This window comes from Heliangelus exortis, chromosome 10 (assembly GCF_036169615.1).
Source record: "Heliangelus exortis chromosome 10, bHelExo1.hap1, whole genome shotgun sequence".
NCBI classification, from domain to species: Eukaryota; Metazoa; Chordata; class Aves; order Apodiformes; family Trochilidae; genus Heliangelus; species Heliangelus exortis.
In genome coordinates this window covers 17,752,710-17,772,862 of record NC_092431.1, presented here as the reverse complement: position 1 = coordinate 17,772,862, position 20,153 = coordinate 17,752,710, and the positions used below count along the sequence as shown (strand labels likewise).

The 20,153-nt window shown below is 40.1% G+C and overlaps 1 protein-coding gene across 1 annotated transcript in view; it reads right to left on the bottom strand.

Moving 5' to 3' along the window:
• MGAT4D (MGAT4 family member D) overlaps window positions 1-15,990 on the bottom strand; it is a 33,324-nt gene extending 17,334 nt beyond the window's left edge. The window contains exons 1-4 of the mRNA XM_071753818.1: window positions 15,819-15,990; window positions 6,479-6,637; window positions 3,694-3,834; window positions 1,127-1,260 (exon numbers count right to left, since the gene is read on the bottom strand). Of these exons, the coding sequence (XP_071609919.1) occupies window positions 1,127-1,260; window positions 3,694-3,834; window positions 6,479-6,637; window positions 15,819-15,909 (525 nt within the window). The 5' untranslated portion in view covers window positions 15,910-15,990. The remainder of the gene's footprint in view (window positions 1-1,126; window positions 1,261-3,693; window positions 3,835-6,478; window positions 6,638-15,818) is intronic.
• Between the last annotated feature and the right edge of the window lie 4,163 nt (window positions 15,991-20,153).

Sequence of the window (20,153 nt, the reverse complement as noted above, 5' to 3'; positions counted from 1 at the left end):
ATGAGGGAAGCAAGAATATGTCTCTGGGGGTGGGAGAAAGGGGTCAGAGTGATTCTGACAATGGCAATTTAATCCTAAATGGGATGAAATTGCCTATTATAACAATTAGGGATGCAGTTTGTTTAAAAAGGGACACATTAGGACTGGGAAATTCTACTATTCAGAAGTTAACCCTTAGAAACTGAGTGCTCTCTGAAGCAAAAGCTCAACATTGCCAGGGGAACAGCAACTCTAAAATAAGTTTGGATCCTGAAAATGAGGCTGAAGAGGAACTACAGAAAGTAAAAGTGGATTTATTTATCATTGTGATTTACACAGCAAAGTGGAAGTCATGATCTAACTCATGCTCTAACTTGGTGAAGTGAATTCTATTCTCTCTGACAATATTACAGTTGCAGATGCTGCTCTAGAGTGGTGACTGAGCTAAAAGGCAAACTTGAACTGTTATGTTATTATATTAAATTTAATGTTTGTTTATGGGAAAACTAAGAAATATGAAAAAAATATAGAAGTCTGAAAAATCGCAGGTTTTTTACCTGCAAATAACCATCACTAGCTAATTCCCCTTTGTAGTTTTTTTCTAATGTGTCATTTTTGGAATGATAAAAAACCTCATTTATCCCTAGTATTTTACCTTGAACACTGCTTACTCTACTAAACATGGAACCATTCAAGTGTCTGAATAGTTTAATTTTCACAAGAAATACCAATCTACATGTAGAAGGCAAAGCTCCAGGACATCAAGGTACTTCGCAAGATTTATAATACCAAAGCATTAAAAAAAAAGGAACTTTTCTGTCGAGCAATTACATTTCATTCTTGAAGAACACTTGACTTTCAGGTGTAAGTAATGAGTTCAAATGGCTTCATCTGAAAACCTGACTACAACAATGGTGTTTGTAAATGTAATTGGATTTTTTACCCCATCATCAGCAGAGCTGTAGGGTTTTATTCCAGATACAAACACCAAGGAACCAATTGCTCACCATCTCCTTCACCCCTGAAGAAATCCCTCCCAAAGGCCTAGCTAAGGGTGTTTTGCAGCTTCTCCTGTGCTGTTACAATAAGACAGAAATCTCCACATTGTTTTTCTATCACCAGGCTGCACCCTTCCATGCAAACTCACCTCTGCCACAAAGATGATGATTAAGCAGCTGTTCTTCTGTTCTTCAGACAGTTCATACAGAAGGGACTGCAGTGTGTTAATCAGATAATCCTCTTTTTTCCTTTTCACAGTAGGAATACCCATCACCAGTGATACTACAAAGAAAGAAGTCCATGAGCTACATAATTTTGAGCCAGGAAAAGGGAAAATGAAATCCCTTTCATAAGTAAATAAAGCAAAATTTTAAGCTTTATTTGATGTGACCATGAGACGTGATGACTGTTAATATTCCTATAGCTCTGTGACATCATTTTCTTCCCTACCTGGAAGGAGAGAGACCTCCAGCTGAGCTGAGGTTAGAGACATCTGTGTCTGTGTTAGAAGGACCAGGTCTGCACTGTGCAGACTGTCAGCATTTGAGACCTCAGAGATATTGGTTTCAAAAGTGGGCATTGCAACCTAAGTGCTACCTCTTGGAATGGAGCTGGAGGTCTGAGCAGTGTTAAACCAGCCCTGAGCACATTGCTGCAGGAAGCCAGTGCTGTGTCTCAGAAAGGAATTTAAAAAAATTAAAAATCAACATCTCAGAAATCTTTCTGAGCAGTTTAAAATATACGAGTTCATGGCTTTGATGAAAATAATAATAAGAAGAAAGGAATATAGACATTAAGATGAAAGAACTAAAACTGTCTCTGGCAAAAACTCCACTTCTTGTGCTCTATTACATCACCAGGACTCCTCTTTTCTCACTGGTGAGGGCAATATTACTGAAGTCAGTGATATAATATGGCTCAGTAACCTGTAGAGTTGGTAGCCCTTGCAGAAGATTCCTATTCACCAAAACTTGACGAGGCTGGCAAAGCAGCACAATTTTGAAGGAAAGGAATAGGTGTAGTTGGAGACTTGCTTCAGACTTGGGCATTTATGTCAACTCAAAAATGCCAAAGTTCCAGTGTTCCTGCCCAGCACATAACCTGCCAATAGTGCTGGGGTTTTGTTTGGTTTTTACACGCTGAAGGTCAATCTGTTCTTTGCTAAAGTGTGGTCTTGCTATTGTGATTTTCATGTACAAATAAATGGAAATGAAACAATGCAGTCTTCTTTTATTAGTTAATTTTTTCTTTTTTTTTCTTTTTTTTTTCTTTTTTTTTCTTCTTCTTTCTTCTTCTTTCTTCTTTTTTCTTTTTTTTTCTTTTTTTTTCTTTTTTTTCTTTTTTTTCTTTTTTTTCTTTTTTCTTTTTTTTTCTTTTTTTTCTTTTTTTTTCTTTTTTTTTCTTTTTTTTTCTTTTTTTTTCTTTTTTTTTCTTTTTTTTTCTTTTTTTTTCTTTTTTTTTCTTTTTTTTTCTTTTTTTCTTTTTTTCCTTTTTTTTCTTTTTTCTTTTTTTTTCTTTTTTCTTTTTTTCCTTTCTTTTCCTTTCTTTTCCTTTCTTTTCTTTTTTTTTCTTTTTTCTTTTTTTCTTTTTTTTTCTTTTTTTCTTTTTTCCTTTTTTTCCCTTTCTTTTCCTTTTTTTTTCTTTTTTTTCTTTTTTTTCTTTTTTCTTTTTTCTTTTTTCTTTTTTTTTCTTTTTTTCTTTTTTTCCTTTCTTTTCCTTTTTTTCTTTTTTTCCTTTTTTTTTTTTTCCTTTTTTTCTTTTTTTCCTTTTTTTTTCTTTTTTTCCTTTTTTTTCCTTTTTTTTCTTTTTTTTTCCTTTTTTTTCTTTTTTTTCCTTTTTTTTCTTTTTTTTTATTTTTTTTCTTTTTTTTTTCTTTTTTTTCTTTTTTTTTTCCTTTTTTTCTTTTTTTTTCTTTTTTTCTTTCTTTCTTGCTTGTGAATCTATCTGGTTTTCTGAGGCTCGGGGTTTTTTTGAAAATAATTTACCTGACTACCTGTGTGCTTTTGCATCCTCCCACTGATCTATGGACTCACACATCTCACTCCACTAAAACCACTGTCATGGGCAGGGCCTAGTAATTTTTTTATTTTAGAAGTGCTACCAATGTTTCTTTATAGAAAATCACCCTAGAGAAAAGTCAAAATTCCATCAAAATACAAATGTCAGCAAAATAGTTGACTAGTTCCTCATTCACTTATCTCTTGCAATGCTCTTTTAACTTATCACATGGCAATTAGGAGATGACGTAACTTAATTATTGGTATTATAGTTCATTGGAATTCATGATAATCTGTGCAGGTGTCATCTGATTTCTCATGTGGGTGAAAAAGTGAATACCCTTCAAATTATCACATCACCTTGTCATGTGCTAACCTTAGCAAATTATAGATTCCCCCTGGCTTCCCAATTTTTTACTAATTTTGTGGCGGGGGAAAACATCAGCTAAGGCATCTTTGTCCCATGAATAAGAAAAAAAAATGTTGCTTTTCAGTTACGATTATTTTTGTTGATCTTTGAAAAAGATCATGGGGGGACACCTGAAACTGGGATGAGAGTGGTAAAAGTGCCCTTGCCACCCCCATCAACATTTATTCAGCTTGACAATACTAGAGAGTTAGGGAGAAACCCCCCCCCCTGAAATTTAAGTTTGGTTTATTGGGAGAACTTAAGATAAAGCATAAAAATAGAAGATATAAGCCAAACTTTATTTCTTACCTCCAGTTCTCTGTTGCCCAAAAATAACATTTGGGAAAATGGCATCTTCATATTCTCGAAGGTGAGGTAGATAGTAGTAAATGTTTGTAAGGTGGATGGGGACTCTTCTGGTGAGGTTTAATTCTTTCCACTTGGTGTCACCTTAAGGGAAAACCAAGGCCAAGGATACACAAGCAATAAAAAGGCAAGAGTGAGGCATTTTGTTTCAACTCTTTCCCTCAAATGAATGCCAGCAGCTTATCACACCCGAGGTCATGCAAACAGAGCTGCTCCTCAGAAGTTATTATATAAAATCTATATTACCCTCCTGTGGCAATAAACTGGGAATTGTCCTATAAAAACCCAGGCAACAAACTTCCCTGTGCCTAAACATCTACACCACTGGCCCATCTCTAAACACAGTAAGTTGTTACTTTAAAAGCAGCAGGAAAAAGGTTGAGGGTTTTTTTGCACAGTCAACAGGCAACTTTTTAAATTAAAATGAACACAGGTTCTCATTAATAACTTAATTACTTAACCTAACATAAAGGCTTTCCCCAAAATGTAACACGTGGTCATTTTTAACACCATTCAAGAAACAAAAGCCTGTGGTAGTTAAGAGAAAAGTAGGGAATATTTACTTTTCTTTACTAGTTTAAAATAAAGATGAAAATAATTAGAATATTTATTCATGTTGAAACAGCTTGTGTGAACCTATTAACAATATCCTAGCTTTAAAAAATGAGTCATAAACCCACATATCATTGTTACCAAGTTATCTTCCTTGATATAGATATTCCTGAATGTTCCAGTAATAATAATTCTTTAAAATAAATTCAATAAAAACTTGAACAAATTAATTATAAAACCAGTATAAAATCAATTATAAGCTTGAAAAAAAAAAAAGTACTTAATGTAAAATACCCCCAGGGCAGCAATGATTCATACTATGGGATTTTTTAAAAGTATTTGAATGGATTAAAATTAAGACTATATTCAGGGAGAATAGCAAATTATCTTTCTAATATTGAAGAAAACTGAATAGATAGTATTTGTTGGAGGTTTTTCAACTTGCAAAAGATACTCCCACTGAAAATTAGGACTCCACTCTACAGTTTAACCCCCCCCACACAACACCAACACAATTATTATTTATGTCCAGCATTGGTGTATGAGAGACCCACAAATCTCACCCTCTGCTTTGCCATTGATTATGCTGAATTTTGCTGCATATAATTATTTTTTAAAGCCACATTCATAGTTTTTCAAGGACTTTTTATTTCTCTTGGAATTTGGAAGTACAACCTATCAATGGTCACCCAAGGGAATTTAGTTTTGTTGTGTACAATAAACCTTTTCCTTTTTCTTCACGACAAACTTGTCTGGAATGGGAAGCAGAAAAATAAGTAAAAATAAAACTATTCAGTGATTTTAAGAAATCTCTGCTTCAAATCTTGTGAATTGAGAGTTTTAACACTTTCTGACATTCACCTGACTCCAATTAGAATGAAAAGCAGAGGGAAGGGCAACTTGCATCCCCCTCCACTGCTGTTCCATGCATTAGGAAATAATTCTTTATCCCCAGTAGCTGACAACGTGGTCTCTTACAAGCAATTGTAAAGCCTGTGAGACCACAGCCCTGCCAACACTCAAACATTTGCTCTGAACAGTCCCACCAAATTAACATTGCATAAGGAGACAAAAAAAAGAAATAAATATGGAAGAACAGGTTAAGAAACAAAGCTGACAACCCAAAAAGCTGGAATACACCCTGTTTCTTCTCTCCCTGTAACAGTCCTCATTAATCCCCTTTTTTAATCAGATACCAGCCCACCGTACTCAATGCAAATAAGGATTTTGAAAAAGCAGGTTTCTGTAGTTTCCAGCCCCTTTCTGAAGTCAGGGTGTGTTGTGGAATGTCCCCAGTGCAGGGACAGCCCTTCTGGTTTTCCTTCTCTCCCTGGAGAAGAAGCCTTCCCAGTCTGAACAAGGAGGAAAACGGATCCTGCAGCACTACACGATTTATTTTGGGGGACAGATCAAACTGTGTGCAGAGAAATGGGGATTTAGTACAGTCTGTAGGGCAAGGATCTACTATATATTTGAATAAATAAAAAATTAAACAGCGGGAAGAAGGTGGATCAGTAGAGGAAACTTAATTGCATGTTGGAGGAAAAAAGAAAAACAAGCAAGCAGAGAAAACCCGCTCAAAGGTTTTCTTCCAACTGGCATCACTTAAAAGCATTCACATTTCCTTCATCTTATGAACAAACTATTTGCAAAATGAAAATAAATTCTAGAGGGAATATTCTTAGCCTGTATCTTGCCTGCAAGGCTTTGATCTGCCTGCTGGGACCAGACCAGACCATGCTCATCACTTGGTGCCTGGGGTCCGCTGGCAGAGTGGCCAAAAAGTATCCCCAAAAAGTCACTTCACCAGGACAGGAGAGGGACCAGGACTGTGGAATATCTATGGAGGTGTAAAAGGTGGTGAAAATATCATCTGCACTGCTCTGTGGCTGGCAGGAAGGGAGGGACAAGCACTGTAAGAAACTCAATTAGCAACAGGGACAGCTTTGTCACTATGACACCACTGCAGTCCATAGTGTCCCTTTTTTTCTCTCATTTGTTTAGTTGCAGATTCAACTTATTTAAAGAGAGGCACATATTAATTCCCCACCCTTTTTTTCAGTAAAAACTTCAACTTCCTGCTAATATAATCAAATAGATTATTTTTATCCATGATAAGGAAACACGGGCACACAAAACTGAAAAACTATCAACCTAGTTTTTTATGCATACAAACCTGTATTTCTTGTAAAGTTCATCCTTTTTGCAACTGCACGTTTAAATTCATCCAGGACGTGGCTCAGTTCATGTGATGTTTTTTTATTTTCCTTTTCAGCATCCAGTAGTCTTTGCTGAAGTTCCAGAAACTGGCTCTGGAATGTGTCTAAGTCATTTCCTGCAATAAAGACATCATTTCTTTTCAAAGAGGTGAACTATGTGATGGAACAAAGAGAATTCAAGAATAGGTGACAGTCCAGCAGAAACCATGACCAGAACTTCATCAATAATAATAAAAGAAGTTTATTCACAGAGCAAAGATGTCTGGGAGAGTAGAGTTCAGGGAGCACAACTGGGTAAGGGTTTGAAATTGGAAAAAGAACAAGACTATGACATTTATGATAAGGAAAAAGTCAGTAAAAGACTGAGAGTTACAGGGGAAGGTACAGTAAAGCAAACACCATTTTTCACTAAGTGACAATCTTGGTGGCCCTTGTCACACTGAAGAGTGTAACTATACAATGGCTTGGCTTTTGGATAACACACTATTAAAATTGAAATACAGATATTAAGGTATTCAGTCTTCATCTGAGAGTTACCAAGTGCCTGAGGTATATTAAGAACTATCAGTAAAGATGGTTATTTGAGTCCTTGGCTAACATTTAATTCTGTAACAGCTGTGCTCTGGATTGAAGGATACCTTCAGAATATCTTTGATGAGATACTGTACAGCCACATTGATATTAGGAGCACTGTGCTCTCAGTCACATTTAAGACACCTTGGCTGTTCTGCACAGTATTTTTAGATAATCTTAATGTTATGTTTACAGAGATCCACTCTACTACAAAGCTGTACTGTCAGAACTTCCCTTATCACAAATGATATAAAGGCTCTTACCTGTCAGTGCTTCCACTGCCAGGTGGATAAAGATTATGAGGATTTACTAAAATTCATATAAAGGCAACACTTCAGTAAGGTCACTCACTTTGCAATGGGAAGTCAAGAAAGTTGAGGGCAGAAGGTGACTTCTACTTCATTTAAAAATGTTTTACAATACTGTTTTTTTTTTAATTATTCAGGGGTTTAGTTAAGGCTGTTAGACACTCCTCCCACTCCACCTGTGGACTCTGCTGAGTCCCACTCGTGACAAAACTCACTTTCTAGGTGTGAGGTTCCAGTCAGCCTTTGCCTCAAATGATAATTGGCAACTGGAAGGAGAAACCTCCCCTAGGAAAGGGCATAAAATGGGAAAGGGGGAGAAATGTTGCCAGGGATCCTGCATAGGACAGGCCCACCACCCCAGGAAGAATTGTTGGGATGCTGTGGAATCTTCATGGGGTGATACTCTTTATCTTTCTATCTCTCTCCCTCTGTAATAGGTGGGGTAAGTTATGTATTTGTCTTGAGCAGCAGACATTAACCATACCATGTTCTTAGCAGAAAACAATTCTAAATAAAGCATCAATGTAAACACAATAGAGATTGGCCATCCAGTTCTTGAGGTTCTGGATGGCAGATTCAGAGGTATAAACTAAAAATACAACACCAGGTGTACATTTTGCTTTACATTCCACTTGGCTTTAAAAGGAGCAAGATAGCATCGAGTGCCAAGAAAAAGGGGAGGTTTAACCTACAGCAACATTTCATGTGCTCCTGGGAAAATGCAAACAACAATCAAGCCCACAATCTTAGGATAAATACACCTTATCACAGGATGCAACTTCCTGCTTCTGAAAAGAAATTAATTATTTTGTAATGGAAGTCTTTTGTAATTAAATGCTGGAAAGTGCTGCTCCATTGCCATTTCCAGTGGTGTAACAGCACAAGATTTTGCTAAACTGAACTTAAGCACCCCTAGCTATAACTATATCATATGAAGTATCTGTAAATAAATGACAGATGAATAAGAACATTGTAGTCCTCAGGTTTAACTACAGCCTTGCAGTCAGCTACCCAGCATCAGTGGGACTCAAAAGTACTGGTGTCACTGGTGTCACCACTGGGCTGGCATTTTGGCAAGCACCAAATAATTGTAGTTTTATTCACTGACATCTGAGCCCACCAAAATCTCACAGACAGCTCAGGCAAATCAAGGGTGAATCCTCAGCTATCAGTGAGTATGCCCAAAGCAGCTGGCATTTGTAATTGGCCTTAACTATTTTTTTCAGGCCAGAAGAGGGAAACCACATTTTCAGAATTGGAATTCAGTTTGTAGAACAAGACTCTTAGTAATTGCTCATGTAATTTGATTTCAACAGCTGAGGAAGCAAGGGGTTGGCAGAAGGAATTTAGTATTCACTCACCCTTAGTGAAAAAGGAGTTTGTTATTATATATATGTGTATTTCAACATACAACATGGAATCTTCTAAGTGTTATTAGAGCCCATGTAAGTGAGCAGTATTAACTATTAGTAAGCATTTGGCAATAAATATATGTTTGGAAAGCTGTACTGAACTTTATAGTGCTGTGCAATAAGGTAGTATTTATTACTGATACAAGGCTGCATTTAAAACCATTTTAAATATTGCCACCTTAGAATTACAGTAGCATAATCAAGTAAGTAAATAAATAATCAATAAATAATCAAATATCTATCAAATCAATCTATCAATATCAATCAAATAATCAAATAGGTAAATCTATATAATTTTCTGTACTGGAAACAGCAACTGTTTTGAAACCACACTAAAGCAAATACTCATTCTGAAAGTGATTAATTCTCCTAGCTTCAAGCAGACAGACTGCCTATTATCATAAATATTTCCAGTATTCCTAACAATTGATCTCTGGTAATATCTAAAAGCTGTGGAAAAATAACCTCTGCTTCCTCCTAAGCCACAAGTAACAGGGAAACAGGGAGTGGCAGAAAGGAGAGAAGGAAACACCCCACAGTCTAGCAGTGACTCCTCTTTCTATTTCTTGGTAAGAAGCCACACAGTTTATGGCAGCTGCTATCTAGACACTTTATTTTCTAAACTGAACTTCAGTTAATACTCTCCTTAAAAGAACAGAAAAAAACCTGCAGAAGATCTTAAACTCCCCCCCAGGTGAAGCCACTGCTCATTGCTCAGGTTAATGAAGCACATTAAAGCACTGAGGCATGCACTGCACTGAGCTGTGCTGGTTTCTTATCTTCCTGTAACTGCTCTAAAATAGAGCTTTCTAAATCTTGTTACACGCTTGGCAAGCTCAGGTGCTGCTCTCCCAGAATAAGGAGGGAAGAAAAATCCCCAGAACAATGGCTCTTAGTTCAGAACAGCCAGTTCCTCCACAAACACTTCAATAATGTGCTGAAGTCTCTGGGTATTTAAGGAACTTTGCAGGTAAGGAAGGCTTCTGAATCTGCTTCACCTGCCTTAGTTATATCCACCTGTTATGCTTATGTTGGAGAGAACTGGGGTGGCTTTGAAAATTGAGCTTCAAGTACAGTACTCGAGTCCTGGTCCAGTTCTGGGCCCCTCAGCTCAGGAAGGATATCGAGGTCCTGGAGCAGGTCCAAAGGAGGCAACTGGGCTGGTGAAGATAGGATCTCGAGCACAGATCCTATGAGGAGAGGCTGAGGGAGCTGGGGGTGTTGAGGCTGGAGAAGAGGAGGCTCAGGGGAGACCTCATCACTCTCTACAACTCCCTGAAAGGAGGTTGGAGCCAGGGGGGGGTTGGGCTCTTTTCCCAGGCAACTCTCAGCAAGACAAGAGGGCACAAGAGGTCTCAAGTTGTGCCAGGGGAGGTTTAGGTTGGACATTAGAAAGAATTTCTTTCTGGAGAGGGTGATCAGCCATTGGAATGGGCTGCCCAGGGAAGGGGTGGATTCTCCATCCCTGGAGATATTTCAAAAGAGCCTGGATGTGGCACTCAGTGCCATGGGCTGGGAACTGCAGCGGGAGTGGATCAAGGGTTGGACTTGATGATCTCTGAGGTCCCTTCCAACCCAGCCAATTCTATGGTTCTATGATAGGGCATGGCATGTGCTGCTGCAGATTGTGTATCTCTGAGGTCTCTCAACGCTCAGGTTGGTTTATTCTACACAAAAGGGAAGGTTAAGAGGCTTCTAATCATTCCCACTCCTCCAGCCTCTGATGGCAGGTGAGTTGCAGAATAGGAGGGGAAAGATAAATTCCAGGCAGGCCCAGTTCTCAGCCAGCTGTGGGCAGGGCTGAGCATGCAGTGAGGACTCTCTCACCATGGTTTTATAGCTCTCTGTGTAGGCATCTAAGCAAGGAGAGGCAGCAGCCATGTCCTACAAATACATCAAATAGTCTTTGAGATTCCAGACAGTGGAGAGCAGCAGAGGGACACTGCATTAACCCAGGAAAACAAAGAAAAGATGTGTGCCAGCAATCTATGGGGCAACTTAGGGTTCCTCTGTGCCCATCCAGAGGATATGCTGGGAAGAGTATCAGAATTGCTTTCCACCATTAAAACCAAACACTTTTAACTTTTTAAAGACAAATCAAAGTGAAAAGTTGAATTTTAAAAGCTAATTTTATAATGAAAGTGAACTCGCTATTGGGCTTGGCATAGAACACTCCTTACTGAACCACTTACATACTGCACCTGGCTGAAAATAGATATGCAAACTTCTTTCAAAGAAAACACAGCTTAAGTCCTAATATTTTCTTAAATGTTGAAAACCAATTCTCATTTTAGATCCAAGACTTTTTCCTATATTAGAATGTAGAGAAATTTCATCTGAGAACATCAGTATATGGGAAAGTAATTCTATTAAAAAATTGGGAAAATGCATCTATTGAATGAACGTTACATGGTGTTTGCCCATAATTGGTATACTTTTAACACAGTAATTTAGTTTCTTAGCAGTGCAAAAATCTGATTTGAATATGGCCTTTATCAGCTAAATACAAAGTAGTCATTTGCTTCAGACAATTAAATGGTTATTGCATCATTCTGGTCAGTATTTGAAATATTTTTACTGTTTTGCTTGATGTTCACTCTTTTATACACAAATTTAAATGCCACTAAAGTATTTCTGGGTAAAACCACGTTCCTCAAGACTCAATGTGCCACTTTAGGAAAGCCTGAAGGTCAGAGGTTTACACTTGTTTAAATACAGGTTGTGATGAGACACCACACAGCACACAAAGAGACGTCTGAAATGTTCCTTTCCCTACAAAACCCACCAGTAACTAGTCCCATTTTGTACCTGAATCTTTACAAGATTTATGACTCAGTTCCTCTACTTGTGAGGACAAGGCAGCCACTATTCTGCCTGAAGTAATTGCTAGAAGCAGCAGCCTCTTAGTGCAGTAAATCAGGCATTTAGAAGCCACTGTTCAGCTTTTGTGTGAGCCTTGGATATGAATCTGGATATAAAATTTGGGATCAGTAAATACTAATTATTAAGTCCCATTTGCAATTGCTGCATATATATATATATATTTAAAATATTTAAATGCAGAACTATGCAAAGAAACAGAGAAAAAAAAAAAAATCAGTGGGCTGGAGAAACTTTTTTCTTACTACACTGTGCATCTTGGCCACATCCTGACTGCAATTTGGGGCAAAACCTGGGTATGCAAAAAACTCTCTATGCCCTCAGTGCCACTAGAAGGAAACAAATGCCTGAAGGCAAGGAGGGAAGATGTAGCCCACCAGTCAGCTGGGAGAATTAAGGAAAATGATGGTTAAACACAGCTGCACTGGCCTAGAGGAGGCAGGAAAATTGGCTTCTGCATGTTCATTTATCAGCTGTATTGGCTGAAATGAGAATGGTGCAGTTCAAGGCTCCTTATCAAATCTGTCAGTTTGCCACTATTTAAGTGAAGCTTTGAGGCAGAGCATGCCAGCTGGGTCTGGAGAGGAAACCTGCAAAGAACTCTGTGACAAATGACAATCTCCCAGTGGCCTGCACTGGGGGGCCCAGTAGGAGCTGGGGTTGGCCAGGCAAAGTAAAGCATCCCAGGGTGGACAGAGAGTATTGAAAATAAAAGTAATCAGCTGTTTGGGGCATTTACACTACTGTATTTCAGCTTAAAAAAAATTACTTTCATCAGAAATACCCTTCTAACCCTTTCTAGTCCTTATCTTGATTAAAAGTTATGAAATAATGAAAAGTTTATTACAATTTGACAAACCTTAAGTATGCTTCTGTGAAAGCAATTAAATATAGAGTTTCTCCCTTCTTCACCCCACCTCAAAGGAATAACTGAAGGAATCCAGGTTGCACAATCTTTGACTCAATATGTATATATTGAGATGCTTAGGTACTTGTGACCTCATATTTTAGCATCACTTTCTTTTAACTTCCAGACAAAGCTTGAGTTTAATTTAATTGGATAAAGTATCCCACTAATTTAGGTGAAGAGGACAGCAATACATTATAAATCAATCTTGTAACCCCTCCAAGCAAGATGAAGAGCTGCCATGTGAAGGATCCCATTCACCCTCATTGCTGGGACTTCTGAAAAGTTCACTGGTATTCAGCCAAGACAAAGTTTTTTCATTCAGAGAGTCTTTCTCCTGACAAAATTTCACCTAAGTTCATAATGAGCCTTTACTGCAGTTATCTTCTCTTCTACTGCTTTTCAAGATTTGCTACCCTCTTATGTTTACTTTAATATTTTTGTCTAACTGTGATATTTCTTGTTAAATAGTATTTACCCAGAAAACTAAAAACTGTGTGAGAAAATCACTAAAAACCACTACACACAGTGCAAGTTGCACACTCCTTTCCATAACAGATCTATGTGAAGAGTATTTATGAGAACCAATACTTTTGGTCAGGTGAATAAACAATTAGATTGTAACCCAGTTGCACAACAGTTGGAACACCTGCAACTTTATTTACCATTTCAACATCACTACAAGATACAACAACAAGGATAGAAACCAGACTACTGCTGCTTAGTGGGATATACTGTAAAAAAATTATCAAGAGCAGCCTGAATGTTTCAATGGGGAAAGCAGAGAAGGAAAGTGACATAAGAAGAGGTTTAATAAATGAGTGGAAGAAAATGAGATGGAGAACGTTTGACAACTGAGTGAAAGAGATGGGAGCTGAGCAGCTGAGACAGTCCTCAAGTTCTCAGTAACAGGGGGAGGAAGTGAAAAGTGCATTAGAAAAGAGAACAAACATTGCAGTTTGAGATATTAGAAAAGTGGGACCTCCTGGAGTGTTCTGGGCATGTCAGGGGAGAGGCAAGATCAGCAGTGCAGAAGAAGAAAGGTTTAACAATGTCTAAGCAGAGCTGTCTGTTTTCAGCTCAGGAAAACTGGGAGTGGCAGAAAGGAGAGAAGGAAACACCCCACAGTCTAGCAGTGACTCCTCTTTCTATTTCTTGATAAGAAGCCACACAGTTTGTGGCAGCTGCTATCTAGACACTTTATTTTCTAACTTTGGTTAACACTCTCCTTAAAAGAACAGAAAAAAACCTGCAGAAGATCTTAAACTCCCCCCCAGGTGAAGCCACCGCTTCAAAGAGAGAAAAACATTAAATTTCAAAACTACCCTCTTAAAAAGATACCCCAATAACAATACAGCATCGATTGGTTTGCTCCAAATGTTCCTCCCTCTGCAGAAAAAGAAGAATACAGGGAAGTTCTTGGGTAAAAGGCTTCTGTATTTTAAGACCACTCAGAGGAAAGACTTTTCCCCGTGACATAAACTTGATACAAAGTCATTCACCACATTGTTACTTCCGCCTTTAATTACCAGTATCACACCTCTTATTTACACATTTGTGAGATTTTCCAAGCTTAAGAGAATCTCTCTCTAAAGACTACACATTTGCATTTGTAATTGTTAAAAGTTTAAGAAAACAGTGCTAAGAATAATTAGGAAAATTATACCCTCTGAGAGGAGTTAGTTCCTCTGTTCACAACTATGGAAAAAGCTAAACCACATATACGTATGTACCACAACACATATTACCCCTTTGACCTGAAAAAAACCCAAAACCCACAAACCAACCAACCAACCAACCAAAAAAAAAAAAAAAAAAAAAAAAGCCCAAAGCAAACCACCACAGCAGAATGCACGAATGCAGAATGAAGATGGAATTTCAGCCAGGATGAGTCACAGAACACAAATCACAATGTAACATGGTGATGAGTAGCACCTGGGGATGGAACAAATGCTTTTGTTCTATCACCTCCTGGATCTTGGTTTCTTAAGACACACCCTGCTTCGACTTCTGGGTCTCCTTCCCCATTCCTACCAGATGTCACTGAGAAAAGTGTCAAGGGTTTTAAGACACTGTTGACAAGAACTGGTAAAGTTAGGAGGATCAGCACTGTCTCGACTATTCACTATTCCCTTGTGGGGCCAAGATCTCTACTGCCACTTGTCTTTGTTAAGAAACAATTAACAGAAATTAATTAACAGCTACTTGGAGTTCTGTGTTAATCCCGGACATTACTAATTCCTTTATTCCAGTTGTTTTGCATCTGTAGAACCAGACCTTTTGTAAAGGCAGCACTTAAAGACCCAAGTTGTCACTGTCACCCCAAACAAACTGTCACTTAAGAAGCCGGTTACTATTTGGAGAGATTTTCTAATTTATTTCAGAAAACTGCACCAGCTTTATCTTTCCTGTGTAGGCTCAGAGCAACTTAGACGTGGCTTTCTGTAAATCTGTGCAACATGTGCCAGCTACATAACCTACTAAAAAGAAATTAAGTAATTCTAGTGTTTATCAATCAAAAAATAAAAACTGATATTTTTTTCTCTGCATTGAACACAACCTGCTGCTGGAAACATAAACACGGAAAAGCGCCTAACAGCTGTAGAATAAATAATGCTGTTTTGTCCTCCCTGAGAACTATTCATAAAACACTTTACAACATGAGAGCCACGGCAATCACCTTGCAACTCGTTCTTGCTATCCTAACGCAGCGTGGGTCTTAGCCACTTTGATTTAAATCGTTTATTAAATTCCCGCGTCATTTTTAACTCGGACAGGCAGCACCCGAGGATCCAACCCTGTGTGATGCTACACAAACCTGTACCTCGGTGCTCCGTGACCCCGCACCCCCAGCCTGATGCGGGGCTAAAGCTGCCACAGAGCCGGGCGGGGCGGGTTGCGGGGCAGCCTCAGATTGCGGGCACCGGCCGCACACCGGCGGGGCGACCCGACCCCTCCCGCGTTCCGACCTCCCCGCTGCCCCCAGCCACCGCCTCTGCCTCGCTGCCGCTCCCCGGGGCCGCGTTATTCCGTCCCCGGTGCCTCCGGGATGACCCGGGCCGTCGAGCGCGGCCAAGAGAAAGGAGCCCGGCGGTACCCCCGACGGCTCGGCCCGGGATCTGCAGCAGGTGCCGCCGGACCGCCCGCCCCTCACAGCCCGGCAGGACACAACGGGTCACCCCCCGCCTCTCCTCCCGCAGCTGGCGCCCGTTCTCACCTCGGTTCCCCTCCCACGCCGTGGACCACAGCAAGGGCAGGGCGGTACCGAGGCACAGAACCGCCAGGAGCGGGCCGCGCCGGAGCCGCATCTCCCGGGGGGGCTCTGCCCCTTCGACGCCCCCTCCGCCACCCCCTCGCCCGCCCTCCCGCCGCGGCTCTGCCGCCTCCGCCCGGGCAACTGCGGGGCGGGCGTGTCCGTGCGGCGTTAACTTGCCGGTCCGCCCGCCCCCTGTGCCCAAAGGGGCCGGGGCAGCTGGGGAGGACGTGCCCCGGCTATTCCACACCTCGCTCCTCTGCCAGGCAGGGCCGCCCTGCCCTGCCCTGCCCTCCCGCTCCACGGTGCCCGTCGGGAGGGACCGCGGGATGCAGCGGTGGCACCTGCTCCTCCCGCCCCGGGGCTTTGCCACTGGAGACATCGGCCCCAGTGCCCACGCCAGTTCCCGCTGCCAAGCCGAGAGTCTGGGCAGAGCCCACCCGTGATATGAGTCCCGCCTGTGCCAGCTACAATCCCAGCTGGGAACCTCCTGACTGCGACAAGTATAGGCTGTGTTTTTACAGACAAAAAAAAAAAAAAAAACAACAAAAAAAAAAAAAAAAACCAACAAAAAAACACCCAAAATACACTCTCGCAGCTCAGCAGGTAGGCAGGTCCTATTTAGCCCAAGCCACAACATAATGGTTATGAGTATTTGGTTCATTTAAAGCCAATGATGCATTTGTTTGCATGCTGCCGCTAAGATGGTATCAGGAAGCCAAGCTGTAATGTGCAATTAATACAGACATTTAGTGTGGTCAGATGAAACCAAGCTTTTCCAGTTCATCTCTAAATAAAAGGTAGAAAAAAACAGAGCTTTTCCAGTTCATCTTTAAAGAAAAGGTAGAAAAAAAACAGCTGCAGAATCCAACCTGATGAGATTCTAATGTGCACTGGAAAAGGTTTTTTTCCTTCTGATTCATATATGTGCCTTCCCATTATGCCCAGCACACCTCCTTTAGGTCCTCACCAAATGATCAATTTAACACTGTGTATATACAGACAATACTGTGACTGGTTCATTTGGGTCACCTCACCCATCCTCTCCTCCCATGGGCTCGGCTGCTCTCCCTTGGAACTGCTACATCAACAGCCTGGCACTGGCTGCTGGTGCCCTAGGCAGGTTTTGTCTATCCTGGTCCTCTCAAAGAGGACAATTACTAAGAAATAGAACATACTACTTTATTTATCCAGCGGATATAGAACTTTGTATTAATAATGTGAGTATTTTTTGCAAACCAAATTATATAATCTCTCTTCCCTTCTTTTCTCTATTCCTTCACTCAACAACTCTATCTCACACCAAAAAAACCCTCGATCATTTGTGTTGTGTAAAGCAAACCAAAACCCTACACCCCCTGGTGTCCAGACACGAGTAATGCTGGGACCCTAATGCGAGCGCTGCCTTCAGGTGCTGCTGCTCCTTATACTACCAACTGTACATCTGACTTCTTGAGTGTTAATCCCGAGATTCATAGAATCATAGAATTGGCTGGGTTGGAAGGGACCTCAGAGCTCATCAAGTCCAACCCTTGATCCACTCCCGCTGCAGTTCCCAGCCCATGGCACTGAGTGCCACATCCAGGCTCTTTTGAAATATCTCCAGGGATGGAGAATCCACCCCTTCCCTGGGCAGCCCATTCCAATGTCTGATCACCCTCTCCATAAAGAAATTCTTTCTAATGTCCAACCTAAACCTCCCCTGGCACAACTTGAGACCTCTTGTGCCCTCTTGTCTTGCTGAGAGTTGCCTGGGAAAAGAGCCCAACCCCCCCCTGGCTCCAACCTCCTTTCAGGGAGTTGTAGAGAGTGATGAGGTCTCCCCTGAGCCTCCTCTTCTCCAGCCTCAACACCCCCAGCTCCCTCAGAATTCCACAAATTGTACTTCCCTGCTCCTCTGTTAGTGTAAACTTCCCCTGTTTGAATGATGATATGGATGGGCTTACTTATCTTTCTACTAAATGCCTTGAATTATAAATGTTATGATTCATTAATAATGCAGGAGGCTGCTGGTAGTCTGCAGCAGTGTACAAATGGAGAGCTGAAAACCTGAGTGTGGCTCCACAAATCACCATGAAACCTCAAGTTAGACCTCGCTATTCCTGATCTGTACTCACTCTAAATTTCCTTCTTCTGTTTTGGATTCTCTGGTATTCTCACTGACAAATATTTACTTTAAACTACACTAAGAATGTGCATTTATAATTGTTCATATTATGACTCAGTCCTCTTACACTATTGCTTCCCCATCACCATTTCCTTCTCCAAGCTAACAAACTAAAAGCTGAAGGCACTACTTCTGATGGATGCTCAATGTAGATTTTGGCACAGTTCTATATCTCTATTTTACTGCAAATAAGAGGATGAAATCTCATGCATCATGACTAAAATGCCTCTTAATTGACTGCCTGGTGTTTCATCTGTTATGAAGCCAAAATGAACATGTAAATTATGTGGTCAAACAGGACAGCAACTGAAGCTAACAGAAATCTAACGTACACTTAGGTTATTTTCAGAGCCAGGAAGAAAAAAAATCCACACAACCGTCATGTATTGCCAGAAACTAGTTACAAACTTACACACCATACAAGGAACATCTGTGGAGACTGCCACTGAATCCATTAGATGTTATTTATGAAGGCTGACTCTAAGGCAGATGCAGCTACTCAGATATCCTGAGTTGTGGTGATCATTTACTTAATGCTGACTTTGTAGATTAGTGCATTAACTTATGAGATAATGCATTAACTGTCCATCAAAAAAAAAAAAAAAATTAAAAAAAAAAATCACTGAAAATGTCATGACCTTCCACTGCCTCGGGACCTGCTTGCACACAAACCCTCTTACTTGCTTCATGCTTCCTAATATTTCCCTCCTAGTGCTCTCTACATATAGTATTGAAGAGCTATGTACAACTGGAAAAAGGGGGTGTTGAAGAGGTTAAATGTTTCAGACCAGTTCTACCTCCCAGCAGCAGACTTCTGGCATTTTTGGCAAACTGATCATCTTTAAAAATACCGTATAGAAGCTGCTGAGTAACCTCTAATTCTTACACTAAGCAAGTAGTTTGATGCATAAGTTTCATCAAGGCAGCCTAACTGCAAGAAAAGAGTTTTTAGGCTTGTCCTCATGCTTTGTAACTCAAATTTTCTTTCCTTGCTGATTGTCTTACATTTTTCACTACTGTTTTCACACACCTGTGTGTAAGCAAGAATAGAGATAAGAAAGATTAAATATTTGACAAAATACTGGCACGGGGGTGAAACCAGTGACATATTATTTTGCATGTGAGTTGGAGCTGTCTTTCATCTACAAGGGTACATGAACAAAGAATTACTCCAAGTACTAATAGGTAACAGCTGGTGCCATGGAAAATTTTCTCACTGTGTAGAGATCCAGCTGATATTTCTGGTTAAAGTTCCCTTTTATTTGCCTTGCTCTCAAGAAATGAGATTTTAGAAGGTAAACAACAGATCATTATCCTTCCTTCAACCAAAGCCTCTGGGAAGGTAATGCTGGAAAGCAACTATTGAACACAAGGAGGAAGAGAGAACTTTTTTACTCAAAGTACTGCTTCATTTCTTTTTCTTGCTCTGGGTTTTGGGTATCTTGGACCAACTTATATATAGGTAATGTGATAGAACCATCAAGCCATCCTGCCACCCATTAGGAATAATTTTCAATAGAGAAAACTATTTTAAAATTTATTGTCATCTAACAGCACTGCAATGATTTAAAAGCCAGATCACTCACTTAAGTTAAAAAAAATGACCTTAACATGCTGTCTCTTAACGTTCACCATCACTCCTCATAATTTTAAGAGTAGGAATCAGACCTGCAAACAATATTAATGTTTCCCACCCTCACAAGTGTAAAAATCCAAAGGAAGGATGTCAAATGTGTCAGTGTATCCTGTGAAACCCGAGATGCAGGACACCAGACCTGCTGCGTGGCTTTTGATTCTGCATAAAAGGTCCTACAATTTCCCTGCATTTAAAAAAAAACCCATATCAGCATGTGGCCAGCCAAGTCTGTCAGCTCCCTTCCAACCCTCCAAATTTTGCATACAATTTAGAGGAACAGGAATTACATCTGATTACCAACCCATATTTACTGAAATAATTACTAATTATAACACAATGGAAGATTGACCAGAACTAAATTAAACACTTAGGCTGAACCTCGGTTCAACAATGGCAAAGGATCCAGGGCAAAGCACTCCCACTTAGAAGCATCACTAATTCAGCAAAAATTATAACATCTTGCTGACAAACACTGCCTTCTACAGTGGAGGCAAGG